Source organism: Anopheles moucheti, chromosome 3, assembly GCF_943734755.1.
Source record: "Anopheles moucheti chromosome 3, idAnoMoucSN_F20_07, whole genome shotgun sequence".
NCBI lineage: Eukaryota > Metazoa > Arthropoda > Insecta > Diptera > Culicidae > Anopheles > Anopheles moucheti.
The window spans coordinates 73192957-73210114 of NC_069141.1; the positions used below are offsets into that span (position 1 = coordinate 73192957).

The 17158-nt window shown below is 46.1% G+C and overlaps 3 protein-coding genes across 3 annotated transcripts; all 3 read right to left on the bottom strand.

The window, feature by feature from the left end:
* Positions 1 to 3483: 3483 nt before the first annotated feature.
* Positions 3484 to 10694, bottom strand: LOC128304881 (angiopoietin-4-like; the record flags this gene model as incomplete). The annotated part of the gene is made up of 4 exons (XM_053042123.1): positions 10309 to 10694; positions 9600 to 10226; positions 9315 to 9523; positions 3484 to 3722 (listed from the first exon to the last, which is right to left on the bottom strand). Coding segments are annotated over exons 1-4 (1461 nt in total), but the record flags the coding sequence as incomplete, so codon positions are not given.
* A 620-nt stretch (positions 10695 to 11314) lies between these two features.
* Positions 11315 to 13088, bottom strand: LOC128304902 (angiopoietin-1-like). The gene is made up of 3 exons (XM_053042146.1): positions 12721 to 13088; positions 12013 to 12639; positions 11315 to 11936 (listed from the first exon to the last, which is right to left on the bottom strand). Exons 1-3 carry the CDS (start codon positions 13086 to 13088, stop codon positions 11315 to 11317), a joined length of 1617 nt encoding a protein of 538 aa, XP_052898106.1.
* Positions 13089 to 14410: 1322 nt separating this feature from the next.
* Positions 14411 to 15994, bottom strand: LOC128302995 (fibrinogen-like protein 1). The gene is made up of 3 exons (XM_053039846.1): positions 15621 to 15994; positions 14913 to 15539; positions 14411 to 14819 (listed from the first exon to the last, which is right to left on the bottom strand). The coding sequence occupies exons 1-3, from the start codon at positions 15992 to 15994 to the stop codon at positions 14411 to 14413; spliced, it is 1410 nt and encodes a 469-aa protein (XP_052895806.1).
* Between the last annotated feature and the right edge of the window lie 1164 nt (positions 15995 to 17158).

The window sequence follows — 17158 nt, forward strand, 5'->3', positions numbered from 1 at the left end:
CGTGGAACTCGATGTGGTATCCGTACTAGTTGAAGAAGTAGTAACACCAGTTGTGGTTGACCCAGGGACACTTTCAGTAGACGTCGTGATTGAAGCGTCAGTAGAAGAACTTCCAGCAATTGTAGTTGACGTGGAACTCGAGGTGGCATCCGTACTAGTTGAAGAAGTAGTATCGCCAGTTGTGGTTGATCCAGGGACACTTTCGGTAGACGTCGTGATCGAAGCGTCAGTAGAAGAACCTCCAGCAACTGTAGTTGACGTGGAACTCGAGGTGGCATCCGTACTAGTTGAAGAAGTAGTAACACCAGTTGTGGTTGACCCAGGGACACTTTCGGTAGACGTCGTGATCGAAGCGTCAGTAGAAGAACTTCCAGCAACTGTAGTTGACGTGGAACTCGAAGTGGCATCCGTACTAGTTGAAGAAGTAGTAACACCAGTTGTGGTTGACCCAGGGAGACTTTCGGTAGACGTCGTGATCGAAGCGTCAGTAGAAGAACTTCCAGCAACTGTAGTTGACGTGGAACTCGAGGTAGCATCCGTACTAGTTGAAGAAGTAGTAACACCAGTTGTGGTTGACCCAGGGACACTTTCGGTAGACGTCGAGATCGAAGCGTCAGTAGAAGAACTTCCAGCAACTGTAGTTGACGTGGAACTCGAGGAGGCAGCCGTACTAGTTGAAGAAGTAGTAACACCAGTTGTGGTTGACCCAGGGACACTTTCGGTAGACGTCGAGATCGAAGCGTCAGTAGAAGAACTTCCAGCAACTGTAGTTGACGTGGAACTCGATGTGGCATCCGTACTCGTTGAAGAAGTAGTAACGCCAGTCGTGGTTGACCCAGGGACTCTTTCGGTAGACGTCGTGATCGAAGCGTCAGTAGAAGAACTTCCAGCAACTGTAGTTGACGTGGAACTCGAGGTGGCATCCGTACTAGTTGAAGAAGTAGTAACACCAGTCGTGGTTGACCCAGGCACACTTTCGGTAGACGTCGAGATCGAAGCGTCAGTAGAAGAACCTCCAGCAACTGTAGTTGACGTGGAACTTGAAGTAGCATCCGTACTAGTTGAAGAAGTAGTATCGCCAGTTGTGGTTGACACAGGGACACTTTCGGTAGACGTCGTGATCGAAGCGTCAGTAGAAGAACTTCCAGCAACTGTAGTTGACGTGGAACTCGAGGTGGCATCCGTACTAGTTGAAGAAGTAGTATCGCCAGTTGTGGTTGACCCAGGGACACTTTCGGTAGACGTCGAGATCGAAGCGTCAGTAGAAGAACTTCCAGCAACTGTAGTTGACGTGGAACTTGAAGTAGCATCCGTACTAGTTGAAGAAGTAGTATCGCCAGTTGTGGTTGACACAGGGACACTTTCGGTAGACGTCGTGATCGAAGCGTCAGTAGAAGAACTTCCAGCAACTGTAGTTGACGTAGAACTCGAGGTGGCATCCGTACTAGTTGAAGAAGTAGTAACACCAGTTGTGGTTGACCCAGGGACACTTTCGGTAGACGTCGAGATCGAAGCGTCAGTAGAAGAACTTCCAGCAATTGTAGTTGACGTGGAACTCGAGGTGGCATCCGTACTAGTTGAAGAAGTAGTAACACCAGTTGTGGTTGACCCAGGGACACTTTCGGTAGACATCGAGATCGAAGCGTCAGTAGAAGAACTTCCAGCAATTGTAGTTGACGTGGAACTCGAGGAGGCATCCGTACTAGTTGAAGAAGTAGTAACACCAGTCGTGGTTGACCCAGGGACACTTTCGGTAGACGTCGTGATCGAAGCGTCAGTAGAAGAACTTCCAGCAACTGTAGTTGACGTGGAACTCGAGGTGGCATCCGTACTAGTTGAAGAAGTAGTAACACCAGTTGTGGTTGACCCAGGGACACTTTCGGTAGACGTCGAGATCGAAGCGTCAGTAGAAGAACTTCCAGCAATTGTAGTTGACGTGGAACTTGAAGTAGCATCCGTACTAGTTGAAGAAGTAGTAACACCAGTTGTGGTTGATCCAGGGACACTTTCGGTAGACGTCGAGATCGAAGCGTCAGTAGAAGAACCTCCAGCAACTGTAGTTGACGTGGAACTCGAGGTAGCATCCGTACTAGTTGAAGAAGTAGTATCGCCAGTTGTGGTTGATCCAGGGACACTTTCGGTAGACGTCGAGATTGAAGCGTCAGTAGAAGAACCTCCAGCAACTGTAGTTGACGTGGAACTCGATGTGGCATCCGTACTCGTTGAAGAAGTAGTATCGCCAGTTGTGGTTGACCCAAGGACACTTTCGGTAGACGTCGTGATCGAAGCGTCAGTAGAAGAACTTCCAGCAATTGTAGTTGACGTGGAACTCGAGGTGGCATCCGTACTAGTTGAAGAAGTAGTAACACCAGTTGTGGTTGACCCAGGGACACTTTCGGTAGACGTCGAGATCGAAGCGTCAGTAGAAGAACTTCCAGCAATTGTAGTTGACGTGGAACTCGAGGAGGCATCCGTACTAGTTGAAGAAGTAGTATCGCCAGTTGTGGTTGACCCAGGGACACTTTCGGTAGACGTCGTGATCGAAGCGTCAGTAGAAGAACTTCCAGCACCTGTAGTTGACGTGGAACTCGAGGTGGCATCCGTACTAGTTGAAGAAGTAGTAACACCAGTTGTGGTTGACCCAGGGACACTTTCGGTAGACGTCGAGATCGAAGCGTCAGTAGAAGAACCTCCAGCAACTGTAGTTGACGTGGAACTCGAGGTGGCATCCGTACTCGTTGAAGAAGTAGTATCGCCAGTTGTGGTTGACACAGGGACACTTTCGGTAGACGTCGAGATCGAAGCGTCAGTAGAAGAACTTCCAGCAACTGTAGTTGACGTGGAACTCGAGGTGGCATCCGTACTAGTTGAAGAAGTAGTAACACCAGTTGTGGTTGACCCAGGGACACTTTCGGTAGACGTCGAGATCGAAGCGTCAGTAGAAGAACTTCCAGCAACTGTAGTTGACGTGGAACTTGAAGTAGCATCCGTACTAGTTGAAGAAGTAGTAACACCAGTTGTGGTTGATCCAGGGACACTTTCGGTAGACGTCGAGATCGAAGCGTCAGTAGAAGAACCTCCAGCAACTGTAGTTGACGTGGAACTTGAGGTAGCATCCGTACTAGTTGAAGAAGTAGTAACACCAGTTGTGGTTGACCCAGGGACACTTTCGGTAGACGTCGTGATCGAAGCGTCAGTAGAAGAACCTCCAGCAACTGTAGTTGACGTGGAACTCGAGGTAGCATCCGTACTAGTTGAAGAAGTAGTAGCACCAGTTGTGGTTGACCCAGGGACACTTTCGGTAGACGTCGTGATCGAAGCGTCAGTAGAAGAACCTCCAGCAACTGTAGTTGACGTGGAACTCGAGGTAGCATCCGTACTAGTTGAAGAAGTAGTAACACCAGTTGTGGTTGACCCAGGGACACTTTCGGTAGACGTCGAGATCGAAGCGTCAGTAGAAGAACTTCCAGCAACTGTAGTTGACGTGGAACTCGAGGTGGCATCCGTACTCGTTGAAGAAGTAGTATCGCCAGTTGTGGTTGACACAGGGACACTTTCGGTAGACGTCGTGATCGAAGCGTCAGTAGAAGAACCTCCAGCAACTGTAGTTGACGTGGAACTCGAGGTAGCATCCGTACTAGTTGAAGAAGTAGTAGCACCAGTTGTGGTTGACCCAGGGACACTTTCGGTAGACGTCGTGATCGAAGCGTCAGTAGAAGAACCTCCAGCAACTGTAGTTGACGTGGAACTCGAGGTAGCATCCGTACTAGTTGAAGAAGTAGTAACACCAGTTGTGGTTGACCCAGGGACACTTTCGGTAGACGTCGTGATCGAAGCGTCAGTAGAAGAACCTCCAGCAACTGTAGTTGACGTGGAACTCGAGGTAGCATCCGTACTAGTTGAAGAAGTAGTAGCACCAGTTGTGGTTGACCCAGGGACACTTTCGGTAGACGTCGTGATCGAAGCGTCAGTAGAAGAACCTCCAGCAACTGTAGTTGACGTGGAACTCGAGGTGGCATCCGTACTAGTTGAAGAAGTAGTAACACCAGTTGTGGTTGACCCAGGGACACTTTCGGTTGACGTCGAGATCGAAGCGTCAGTAGAAGAACTTCCAGCAACTGTAGTTGACGTGGAACTCGAGGTGGCATCCGTACTAGTTGAAGAAGTAGTAACACCAGTTGTGGTTGACCCAGGGACACTTTCGGTAGACGTCGAGATCGAAGCGTCAGTAGAAGAACCTCCAGCAACTGTAGTTGACGTGGAACTTGAAGTAGCATCCGTACTAGTTGAAGAAGTAGTAACACCAGTTGTGGTTGATCCAGGGACACTTTCGGTAGACGTCGAGATCGAAGCGTCAGTAGAAGAACCTCCAGCAACTGTAGTTGACGTGGAACTTGAGGTAGCATCCGTACTAGTTGAAGAAGTAGTAACACCAGTTGTGGTTGACCCAGGGACACTTTCGGTAGACGTCGTGATCGAAGCGTCAGTAGAAGAACCTCCAGCAACTGTAGTTGACGTGGAACTCGAGGTAGCATCCGTACTAGTTGAAGAAGTAGTAGCACCAGTTGTGGTTGACCCAGGCACACTTTCGGTAGACGTCGTGATCGAAGCGTCAGTAGAAGAACCTCCAGCAACTGTAGTTGACGTGGAACTCGAGGTAGCATCCGTACTAGTTGAAGAAGTAGTAACACCAGTTGTGGTTGACCCAGGGACACTTTCGGTAGACGTCGTGATCGAAGCGTCAGTAGAAGAACTTCCAGCAACTGTAGTTGACGTGGAACTCGAGGAGGCATCCGTACTAGTTGAAGAAGTATTATCGCCAGTTGTGGTTGACCCAGGGACACTTTCGGTAGACGTCGAGATCGAAGCGTCAGTAGAAGAACTTCCAGCAACTGTAGTTGACGTGGAACTTGAAGTAGCATCCGTACTAGTTGAAGAAGTAGTATCGCCAGTTGTGGTTGATCCAGGGACACTTTCGGTAGACGTCGAGATCGAAGCGTCAGTAGAAGAACCTCCAGCAACTGTAGTTGACGTGGAACTTGAAGTAGCATCCGTACTAGTTGAAGAAGTAGTAGCACCAGTTGTGGTTGACCCAGGGACACTTTCGGTAGACGTCGTGATCGAAGCGTCAGTAGAAGAACCTCCAGCAACTGTAGTTGACGTGGAACTCGAGGTAGCATCCGTACTAGTTGAAGAAGTAGTAACACCAGTTGTGGTTGACCCAGGGACACTTTCGGTAGACGTCGAGATCGAAGCGTCAGTAGAAGAACCTCCAGCAACTGTAGTTGACGTGGAACTCGAGGTAGCATCCGTACTAGTTGAAGAAGTAGTATCGCCAGTTGTGGTTGATCCAGGGACACTTTCGGTAGACGTCGAGATCGAAGCGTCAGTAGAAGAACCTCCAGCAACTGTAGTTGACGTGGAACTCGATGTGGCATCCGTACTCGTTGAAGAAGTAGTAACGCCAGTTGTGGTTGACCCAGGGACACTTTCGGTAGACGTCGTGATCGAAGCGTCAGTAGAAGAACTTCCAGCAATTGTAGTTGACGTGGAACTCGAGGTAGCATCCGTACTAGTTGAAGAAGTAGTAACACCAGTTGTGGTTGACCCAGGGACACTTTCGGTAGACGTCGAGATCGAAGCGTCAGTAGAAGAACTTCCAGCAATTGTAGTTGACGTGGAACTCGAGGAGGCATCCGTACTAGTTGAAGAAGTATTATCGCCAGTTGTGGTTGACCCAGGGACACTTTCGGTAGACGTCGTGATCGAAGCGTCAGTAGAAGAACCTCCAGCAACTGTAGTTGACGTGGAACTCGAGGTGGCATCCGTACTAGTTGAAGAAGTAGTAACACCAGTTGTGGTTGACCCAGGGACACTTTCGGTAGACGTCGAGATCGAAGCGTCAGTAGAAGAACTTCCAGCAACTGTAGTTGACGTGGAACTCGAGGTGGCATCCGTACTAGTTGAAGAAGTAGTAACACCAGTTGTGGTTGATCCAGGGACACTTTCGGTAGACGTCGAGATCGAAGCGTCAGTAGAAGAACCTCCAGCAACTGTAGTTGACGTGGAACTCGAGGTAGCATCCGTACTAGTTGAAGAAGTAGTAACACCAGTTGTGGTTGACCCAGGGACACTTTCGGTAGACGTCGAGATCGAAGCGTCAGTAGAAGAACTTCCAGCAATTGTAGTTGACGTGGAACTCGAGGTGGCATCCGTACTCGTTGAAGAAGTAGTATCGCCAGTTGTGGTTGACACAGGGACACTTTCGGTAGACGTCGAGATCGAAGCGTCAGTAGAAGAACTTCCAGCAACTGTAGTTGACGTGGAACTCGAGGTGGCATCCGTACTAGTTGAAGAAGTAGTAACACCAGTTGTGGTTGACCCAGGGACACTTTCGGTAGACGTCGAGATCGAAGCGTCAGTAGAAGAACTTCCAGCAACTGTAGTTGACGTGGAACTTGAAGTAGCATCCGTACTAGTTGAAGAAGTAGTAACACCAGTTGTGGTTGATCCAGGGACACTTTCGGTAGACGTCGAGATCGAAGCGTCAGTAGAAGAACCTCCAGCAACTGTAGTTGACGTGGAACTCGAGGTAGCATCCGTACTAGTTGAAGAAGTAGTAACACCAGTTGTGGTTGACCCAGGGACACTTTCGGTAGACGTCGTGATCGAAGCGTCAGTAGAAGAACCTCCAGCAACTGTAGTTGACGTGGAACTCGAGGTGGCATCCGTACTAGTTGAAGAAGTAGTAGCACCAGTTGTGGTTGACCCAGGGACACTTTCGGTAGACGTCGTGATCGAAGCGTCAGTAGAAGAACTTCCAGCAACTGTAGTTGACGTGGAACTCGAGGTAGCATCCGTACTAGTTGAAGAAGTAGTAACACCAGTTGTGGTTGACCCAGGGACACTTTCGGTAGACGTCGTGATCGAAGCGTCAGTAGAAGAACCTCCAGCAACTGTAGTTGACGTGGAACTCGAGGTGGCATCCGTACTAGTTGAAGAAGTAGTAACACCAGTTGTGGTTGACCCAGGGACACTTTCGGTAGACGTCGAGATCGAAGCGTCAGTAGAAGAACTTCCAGCAACTGTAGTTGACGTGGAACTTGAAGTAGCATCCGTACTAGTTGAAGAAATAGTAACACCAGTTGTGGTTGACCCAGGGACACTTTCGGTAGACGTCGAGATCGAAGCGTCAGTAGAAGAACTTCCAGCAATTGTAGTTGACGTGGAACTCGAGGAGGCATCCGTACTAGTTGAAGAAGTATTATCGCCAGTTGTGGTTGACCCAGGGACACTTTCGGTAGACGTCGTGATCGAAGCGTCAGTAGAAGAACTTCCAGCACCTGTAGTTGACGTGGAACTCGAGGTGGCATCCGTACTAGTTGAAGAAGTAGTAACACTAGTTGTGGTTGACCCAGGGACACTTTCGGTAGACGTCGAGATCGAAGCGTCAGTAGAAGAACCTCCAGCAACTGTAGTTGACGTGGAACTCGATGTGGCATCCGTACTCGTTGAAGAAGTAGTAACGCCAGTTGTGGTTGACCCAGGGACACTTTCGGTAGACGTCGTGATCGAAGCGTCAGTAGAAGAACTTCCAGCAATTGTAGTTGACGTGGAACTCGAGGTAGCATCCGTACTAGTTGAAGAAGTAGTAACACCAGTTGTGGTTGACCCAGGGACACTTTCGGTAGACGTCGAGATCGAAGCGTCAGTAGAAGAACTTCCAGCAATTGTAGTTGACGTGGAACTCGAGGTGGCATCCGTACTCGTTGAAGAAGTAGTATCGCCAGTTGTGGTTGACACAGGGACACTTTCGGTAGACGTCGAGATCGAAGCGTCAGTAGAAGAACTTCCAGCAACTGTAGTTGACGTGGAACTCGAGGTGGCATCCGTACTAGTTGAAGAAGTAGTAACACCAGTTGTGGTTGACCCAGGGACACTTTCGGTAGACGTCGAGATCGAAGCGTCAGTAGAAGAACTTCCAGCAACTGTAGTTGACGTGGAACTTGAAGTAGCATCCGTACTAGTTGAAGAAGTAGTAACACCAGTTGTGGTTGATCCAGGGACACTTTCGGTAGACGTCGAGATCGAAGCGTCAGTAGAAGAACCTCCAGCAACTGTAGTTGACGTGGAACTTGAGGTAGCATCCGTACTAGTTGAAGAAGTAGTAACACCAGTTGTGGTTGACCCAGGGACACTTTCGGTAGACGTCGTGATCGAAGCGTCAGTAGAAGAACCTCCAGCAACTGTAGTTGACGTGGAACTCGAGGTGGCATCCGTACTAGTTGAAGAAGTAGTAGCACCAGTTGTGGTTGACCCAGGGACACTTTCGGTAGACGTCGTGATCGAAGCGTCAGTAGAAGAACCTCCAGCAACTGTAGTTGACGTGGAACTCGAGGTAGCATCCGTACTAGTTGAAGAAGTAGTATCGTCAGTTGTGGTTGACCCAGGGACACTTTCGGTAGACGTCGTGATCGAAGCGTCAGTAGAAGAACTTCCAGCAACTGTAGTTGACGTGGAACTCGAAGTGGCATCCGTACTAGTTGAAGAAGTAGTAACACCAGTTGTGGTTGACCCAGGGACACTTTCGGTAGACGTCGAGATCGAAGCGTCAGTAGAAGAACTTCCAGCAACTGTAGTTGACGTGGAACTTGAAGTAGCATCCGTACTAGTTGAAGAAGTAGTAACACCAGTTGTGGTTGACCCAGGGACACTTTCGGTAGACGTCGTGATCGAAGCGTCAGTAGAAGAACTTCCAGCAACTGTAGTTGACGTGGAACTCGAAGTGGCATCCGTACTAGTTGAAGAAGTAGTAACACCAGTTGTGGTTGACCCAGGGACACTTTCGGTAGACGTCGAGATCGAAGCGTCAGTAGAAGAACTTCCAGCAACTGTAGTTGACGTGGAACTCGAGGTGGCATCCGTACTAGTTGAAGAAGTAGTAACACCAGTTGTGGTTGACCCAGGGACACTTTCGGTAGACGTCGTGATCGAAGCGTCAGTAGAAGAACTTCCAGCAACTGTAGTTGACGTGGAACTCGAGGTGGCATCCGTACTAGTTGAAGAAGTAGTAACACCAGTTGTGGTTGACCCAGGGACACTTTCGGTAGACGTCGAGATCGAAGCGTCAGTAGAAGAACTTCCAGCAACTGTAGTTGACGTGGAACTCGAGGTGGCATCCGTACTAGTTGAAGAAGTAGTAACACCAGTTGTGGTTGACCCAGGGACACTTTCGGTAGACGTCGTGATCGAAGCGTCAGTAGAAGAACTTCCAGCAACTGTAGTTGACGTGGAACTCGAGGTGGCATCCGTACTAGTTGTAGAGCTACTTTCACCAGTTGTCGTAGTCATAGAAGTACTTTCTGTAGACGTCGTTGTCGAAGCTTCGGTAGTTGTTATCAATTGCTTGCGTTTGACCATCATTCGGGTCCTTTTCAGACTGTAGTAGGCACCGCGGAAAGTCCCCCAGAACATACCGGTGGTACTTCTCGACAGACCCTTCAGGTAGAAGCCGTTCAAATTGCTGTAAAGAATTACGGAAATATACCAAACCAGATCAGACCAGAGTTTCAGATTACATCATGCAGATGATCATTTACCTTTCACCGCAATTATCGTACCACCAAGCACCACGATTTAATACGGCACAGTTGCCGTCGCTGTTGTCCACATCGATATCGTAAGCACTGAACAGCACACCTACCAACGATCGAAGAGAATCACCAGCAGTACCACTGTATCCGTCCAGTTTGGTGATCGGATAGAAATCGTTGCTTGATCCGATGGCAAAATTGTCGTAGTGAGCGTAGGTCACATTCTTCTCGAAGTCCTCCAACAGGATCATTAGCTCGTAGTCACCGGAAGCAGTGATGTTGTGGAGTCGGTCCAGACCCAACCAGTAATCACCGCCATCGAACTCTCCGAAGCCAGCTCTGTAGTCGCTGTAGCCGCGATAGAAATCGGTCGATCCTTCGTGACGGTTCTGGATGACGGTGTATGCGCCCGGTTGGAATTCGAGCACGCAAATCAGTTTGGTAGGCTCACCGAATGCATCCTGCACCAAGTATGTGCCAGTTTGAGTGATGCGCGCATCGTCACAAGACGTGTACACGATATCGATCCAAGATGCTGGACGTTTGTTAACTACAAGACGCTTTTCTAAAACCAGAAATGATTCGGTAAGATAGGTCTTTGTTACCGACTTCTGCTGATTGATGGTAAGATCTCTGCATAAGAGAGGAGAAGAAATAAACAACCCTTTTTGGTTAGAGAAGATTTACAGATTTCGGGACGATCGTTAGTTTCTACCTGACCGTATGCATGATTTGTGCCAGCGTGATCGAAGCACCCAACAGCTGATCGTTGATAATGGTGCTAATCTTCAATGCCCGACGTCTCCGATGATCAACGTACCAGGACACACTTTTCACGTGTTTCTTCATGCCAACCAGATCACTGTACACGGCACCATACTTATTACTTAGGTTCAAAATAAGCTTCCACAGGTTCGATTTGACCTTCTTAAGCTTGTCTACGATCTCATGGCATCCACATTTATCGTTATCACTGCCGCTTTGCGAAGGATGATTGAGTTTCGCTATTGATTTCACGAACTTTGGCTCGATCGCTTTGATGTTGGCAGAGACAAAACACAGAATGCAACCGACTGCTAACACAAGCACGATCAACTTCATCTTGCTCCCATTTCCTAATGCACACTGATGTTCAAATAGTCAAATCGCTGCTTTAAATACCCTTGCGATTCGGTCAACAACAGATTGGCATTTGGTCCCGTTAGAAGAACGGGTTGCTAGATAGTTTATGGAACGAAAAAGTGGGAAACGGAAAAGCGTTGCCTATTATGCCATTCTTCCATTCGTATGTTGATCATTATTGTTTTTTTTCTGTGTCCATATATCAATATTGCTCCTATTTTTGTGTCAATGGTTATGCTAAACATTTCAACAGTTTGTTCCGATTAATACAAATCAAAAGTTGATATACACAAATGAAATGTAAAACTTGATAAACTTATGGGATTTTTGTTTATCCATTCCATAGAAATTTTCTTACAATTCGTAGTTCCGTTGCTCATCCCTGTAGCAGGGTCGATTAGTCAACAAAACATTCATGCTGTAATAGCCTTCGCACATAGTATGCACAGTTTCGTTACACTGCAATTTGAACTTAAATTGAAAACGAGTTAAGAAGTTTTGTTATTTCTTCATCTGTTATAATTAGATGTTTATCCTTTTTTATTCTCAACAGTTGTCATCAATAGAAATACAGCTTAGTCGAGATGTTTGATGCGGGACTAATTCTTCGGCAAGCAATGCTTTGTACAGCAAGGAATGCCTGGCTTTGGAACATTACAGTCTAGATTTATGAACTCAGCTGGTAATGCAGAAACCTTTATGAACTCTCCCCTCAAGTATATCGTGCAATTATAGTTGCAATTAACCATATCCAAGGCGTCATTACCATTGGTACCACTGGAGGCGCCAGTGATATCTAACATCTCCGAAGCCATGGCTGATAAAGAAGCATTTCCTGAAGTAGTAAATTCACTTTCATCAACTGTAGTTGCCGTGAAAATGGCTGTAAAGGTAGTTTCGCCACTGGTGGTTGCAGTAGAGGTACTTTCGGCTGACGGCGTTGTCGAAGCGTCTGTAGAAACACTTTCAGTAACTGTTGCTGGCGTGGTTTCCCATGGTTTTCCTCCCATACTAGTTGTAGAGCTACTTTCGCTTGTTGTGGTTGTCCTAGAAGTACTCTCGGCAGACATCGTTGTCGAAGCGTCCGTGGTGAATACTACTTGCTTGCGTTTGACCATAATACGACTCCCTTTCAGGCTGTAGTTTGCACCACGGAAAGTCCCCCAGTACATACCGGTGGTACTACCAGACTGACCCTTCAGGTAGAAGCCGTTCAAATTGCTGTAAAGAATTACGGAAATATACCAAACCAGATCAGACCAAAGTTTCAGATTACATCATGCAGATGATCATTTACCTTTCACCGCAATTATCGTACCACCAAGCACCACGATTCAATACGGCACAGTTGCCGTCGCTGTTGTCCACATCGATATCGTAAGCACTGAACAGCACACCTACCAATGATCGAAGCGAATCCCCAGCAGTACCACTGTATCCGTCCAGTTTGGTGATCGGATAGAAATCGTTGCCTGATCCGATGGCGAAATTGGCGTAGTGAGCGTAGGTCACATTCTTCTCGAAGTCCTCCAACAGGATCATTAGCTCGTATTCACCGGAAGCAGTGATGTTGTGGATGCGGTCCAGACCCAACCAGTAATCACCGCCATCGAACTCTCCGAAGCCAGCTCTGTAGTCGCTGTAGCCGCGATAGAAATCGGTCGATCCTTCCTGGCGGTTCTGGATGACGGTGTATGCGCCCGGTTGGAATTCGAGCACGCAAATCAGTTTAGTAGGCTCACCGAATGCATCCTGCACCAAGTATGTGCCAGTTTGAGTGATGCGCGCATCGTCACAAGACGTGTACACGATATCGATCTCAGATACTGGACGTTTGTAATCTCCAAGACGCTTTTCCAAAGCCAATATAGATTCGGTGAGGAAGGTCTTTGTTGCCGACTTCTGCTGATTGATGGTAAGATCTCTGCATAAGGCAGGATAAAAAATACACAACCGTATTTATTAGATAAGGTTTACAAATATGGGGACGATCGTTAGTTCCTACCTGATCATGTGCATGATTTGTGCCAGCGAGATCGCAGCGCCCAACAGATGTTCGTTGATGATATGGCTAGTCTCCGACGTTTGACCAACGTACCAGGACACACTCCTCATGTGTTTCTTCATGTCGAGTAGCTCGCTGTAAAGGGAACTGTGCTTGTTGCGCAGATTCTGAATGAGCTTCAGCAAATTGGTTTCGACCTTCTTGAGCCTGGCTACGATCTCTAGACAACCACACACATTATTATCACTGTCGCCTTGTGAAAGATTGTTGAATTTCGGTTTCACGAACTTAGGCGTGATGTGGCTAGAGTTGGCAGAGACAAAACTCAGCATGCAACCGACTGCTAAAACATGCACGATTAACTTCATCTTGTTAACTCTTTCGTGTGTGCACTGACGCTCGTTCAGACAAATCGCTGCCTTAAATACTTTTCCAAACTGGTTAATACTACGAGGAGATGTGGTCCCGTTAGAAGATGAACGGGTTTAATTGTGGGCCGAATAGGTGGGAAACGGAATAACAGTTGCCTAATTTGCGATTCTTCCATTCTTGTTTTTGCATCTCTTTCTTACATTTTCTATGTTTTTATATACCTTTGGTGTTGTCAGATAGGACCGGATTTGTTATATTATTTATATCGGATTTAGGTTGGATCATCGTAATATTTTTGTATTGCTATAACTATAGTGAATATTGAATAATGAATGAACTAGTTTTTAGGAATCCTTCAACACATTATGATTTATATGTTTTCAATTATGCTGCTATTATGCATCTCCTGTGTAATTTATTATAAATCCCATAAAGTCTTCAAATCACTATAGTATAGGTATGGAATGATTTCAACATTTATATGTGCTTTACATTTTCAACTGTCAGTAGCTCTATATTATATAGTTTAATATTTACTTTATTGATTTTCTGAGCTTTCATTTACTAACAAATTATTTTAAACTTTTTGATAATTTTTTTGACACGAGAAAATACTATTATTATAACTTTTCTTGTATCATTCAGATTTAAATCTTTCACATTTCAGTCTCTGTTCATGTTTCAATTTCCTGATCAATCATATATATTATAGCATGTCAGAAGGCAAAAATTTCTACACGAAAGGCGATTATTTGCAACATAAAATGGTTTTAATTTAAATTTTCGATCATTTGCACCAAACGATAAACAGTCTTAAGCGCTTGGTGAACTTCATATCAACTCCCAAAATAAAGGATCAAGGAAGTCAAGCTTCATAATTTTGTGCTCACCGGTCCATACAATATCTCGCCAAGTTGGCGTAAGCCATTTCAAACACAATTGTGCACAATTTGAACACCTTAAAAGTATGCCGTTCCGTAAATAATATTACTTTTCTCCAGAAACAAGATCAAACCTACCCATTTAGGCCTGCTACCAAACAAAAAGCGATTGTTATAATACAATTGTGTTAGCTTAGATAATATTTCCGCTTTTCCAGCTTATTCAAGATCCCAAATATTGCAATTTTAATTATCTAAATAAAACAAAAACAGAATGATAACCAACTTTGCAGACGCAAACGGATTTCACGATCAAATGGGGTATGCACGGCATCAGTAAATTAAGATTGTAAAAATCCTTATTTTTATTGCTTTCAGTTAAAAATGTTACGTTTAAAATGCATCGTAGTCAACTCCACAACCATTTTCACTCATCTTCAGATTCGGCGTTTTTTAGCTGGTGTTGTTTGTGCGGCTTCAGTAGTCATCGAGTCGCCGGTGGAGGCTGCGCTACTCGATTCGGTGGCTGTAGATGCGGCGGAAGACGATGTGCTTGCGCCCGCTTCAGTGGACGACGCTGTGGATGCGCCCGCTTCAGTGGACGATGCTGTGCTTGCGCCCGCTTCAGTAGTTGCCGTGGCTGCTGCCGAGGAACCTTCGGAAGACATCGATGTAGATCCACCACTTATGGTTGTCGGGGTAGGTGTAGTGGTAGAAAATGCCATTTGCTTGCGTTTGACCATAATACGGCTCTTCTTCAGACTGTAGTAGGCACCGCGGAAAGTCTCCCAGAACATACCGGTGGTACTACCAGACTGACCCTTCAGGTAGATGCCGTTCAAATTGCTATAAGAAAATCGAAAGCGTACGCGCGAAAATCGCAAACATTATAATAGAACGGTATCGAAAAACAACATTCAGATTCAAATGATTATTTACCATCCACCGCAATCAGTGAACCACCAAGCGCCACGGTTCGTTGCTGCACAGTTGCCGTCGCTGTTGTCCACATCGATATCGTAAGCACTGAACAGCACACCAACCAACGATCGAAGCGAATCACCAGCAGTACCACTGAATCCGTCCAGCTTGGTGATCGGATATAAATCGTTGCCTGATCCGATGGCGAAATTGGCGTAGTGAGCGTAGGTCACATTCTTCTCGAAGTCCTCCAACAGGATCATTAGCTCGTATTCACCGGAAGCAGTGATGTTGTGGATGCGGTCCAGACCCAACCAGTAATCACCGCCATCGAACTCTCCGAAGCCAGCCTTGTAGTCGCTGTAGCCGCGATAGAAATCGGTCGATCCTTCCTGGCGGTTCTGGATGACGGTGTATGCGCCCGGTTGGAATTCGAGCACGCAAATCAGTTTAGTAGGCTCACCGAATGCATCCTGCACCAAGTATGTGCCAGTTTGAGTGATGCGCGCATCATCACAAGACGTGTACACGATATCGCCCTCCGGTGCTGGACGGACGTACTCTTCATGACGCTTATCCAGAGCCAGAATTGATTCGGTGAGGAAGGTCTTTGTTACCAACTTCTGCTGATTGATGGTAAGATCTCTGCACAAGAGACGAAAAGAAATAAAAAAATCGTGTTTGTTTGAATTGGAACCAGATACCGGGAAGATCGTTTGTTCCTACCTGATCGTATGCATGATTTGTGCCAGCGAGATTGAGGCGCCCAACAGCTGTTCGTTGATGCTCTGGCCAGTCTCCGACGTTTGACCAACGTACCAGGACACACTCTTCACATGTTTCTTCATGTCGAGCAGCTCGCTGTACACGGCGCCATACTTGTTGCGCAGGTTCAGAATAAGCTTCAACAGGTTCGATTCGACCCTCTTAAGCTTGCCTACGATCTCGTGGCAGCCACATTTATCGACATCACTATCGCCTTGCGTTGGAGGTTGGGATGGCACTGATGGTTTTCCGTATTTTGGTGCGATCGCGTTGGTGTTGGCGAGACTCAGGCTCGCCATGCAGCCAACCGCTAAAACAAGCACGATCAACTTCATCTTGCTAACGCTTCCTTGTGTGCACTGACGCTCGAATAGCTAACACGCTGCCTTAAATACTCTTCTGAGATGCTTAACCGATGGTCAACGGGGGTCTGGGATGTGATCCCGTTATATGACGGGTGGGTTAGAAGATCCCTTGTGGAACGAATGGGAAACTGGATAGGGGTTGCCTAATTTGCGATTCTTTCGATTTTTCTTCTGTTTTGATCATTATTGTTCGATCTTCTCTTTTCGTATGCCACAGTATTGCGACCGATACGAATACTTCGGTGAATATTTTTAGATATTATAATTTCAAACAAATTGTATATGGATCAAGGCGGTCAATTGTTTTTGGAATTACCTTTATTCATATTACAAGCTATTAGATTTGGATTAAGCAATGTGATGAACAACATGAGATAATAAACATCACGTTTGATATATTTGTTTAACAGTCTCAAAGAAGATATTAAGATATCCAATACAAAGACAATCCAACAGCAAAGTATACTCGTAGCAATTTAACTGCATATAATTATACTAAGTATATAATCGTCATTTGTTTTAATATGTTTATATGTGACAGTATATTTGCAAAACATGATCTTAATTTTATTGCATTTTATTATTATTTTATTATTTTATTATTTGACGTTTGAGATCTTCGAGGAGATGTACCGTTAGCAGCAATACTCGATATCTTGACATTCGGTGTGCTGCAAGAGCTTGTTATCTAAAGCAAAAAGGACTTTTATCTTGCCTCACATGTCTCAGGTCAATGCAGCCAGCGTTCCCATTAATCTGGATGTCACTGACCGCGCAGAATTTCTACTTTTCTTAACACAACAAAATTAGGAGAATTTAAAAAAATAGCATTATAATCCTATTTCTTTTCTACTGATGCTCTCCTAACGCACTAACTGTTTTAGATCAACGTTGTTTTCGATGTTTCTTTACCCAGCGTGGCATTCCTGGTGAACCGAATTTTGCTACAATTTGGGACATTCTGGCACAATGTTGTTGTTTATATTCTACATGAGAATCGATTTGAGGCCGATCGAAATCAAACACCGAGCGAAATAAACGCAAAAAACGAGTTTTTTTTACAACGTTTCTATCGATTTGATCGCTGCACGCGATCTCCTCTAGAACCAGTTCTTTCGCTAGCCGAAATAGGCG

What these genes read in the sequence shown, in the direction of transcription:
- LOC128302995 (XM_053039846.1), bottom strand. Translation starts at nt 15,994, where the DNA reads ATGAAGTTGATCGTGCTTGTTTTAGCGGTTGGCTGCATGGCGAGCCTG. An exon ending in CAAATCATGCATACGATCAG is followed by an intron (nt 15,540 to 15,620) that starts GTAGGAACAAAC and finishes TCTCTTGTGCAG; the next exon opens with AGATCTTACCATCAATCAGC. An exon ending in TTCACTGATTGCGGTGGATG is followed by an intron (nt 14,820 to 14,912) that starts GTAAATAATCAT and finishes ATTTTCTTATAG; the next exon opens with CAATTTGAACGGCATCTACC.
- LOC128304902 (XM_053042146.1), bottom strand. Translation starts at nt 13,088, where the DNA reads ATGAAGTTAATCGTGCATGTTTTAGCAGTCGGTTGCATGCTGAGTTTT. An exon ending in CAAATCATGCACATGATCAG is followed by an intron (nt 12,640 to 12,720) that starts GTAGGAACTAAC and finishes TGCCTTATGCAG; the next exon opens with AGATCTTACCATCAATCAGC. An exon ending in TACGATAATTGCGGTGAAAG is followed by an intron (nt 11,937 to 12,012) that starts GTAAATGATCAT and finishes AATTCTTTACAG; the next exon opens with CAATTTGAACGGCTTCTACC.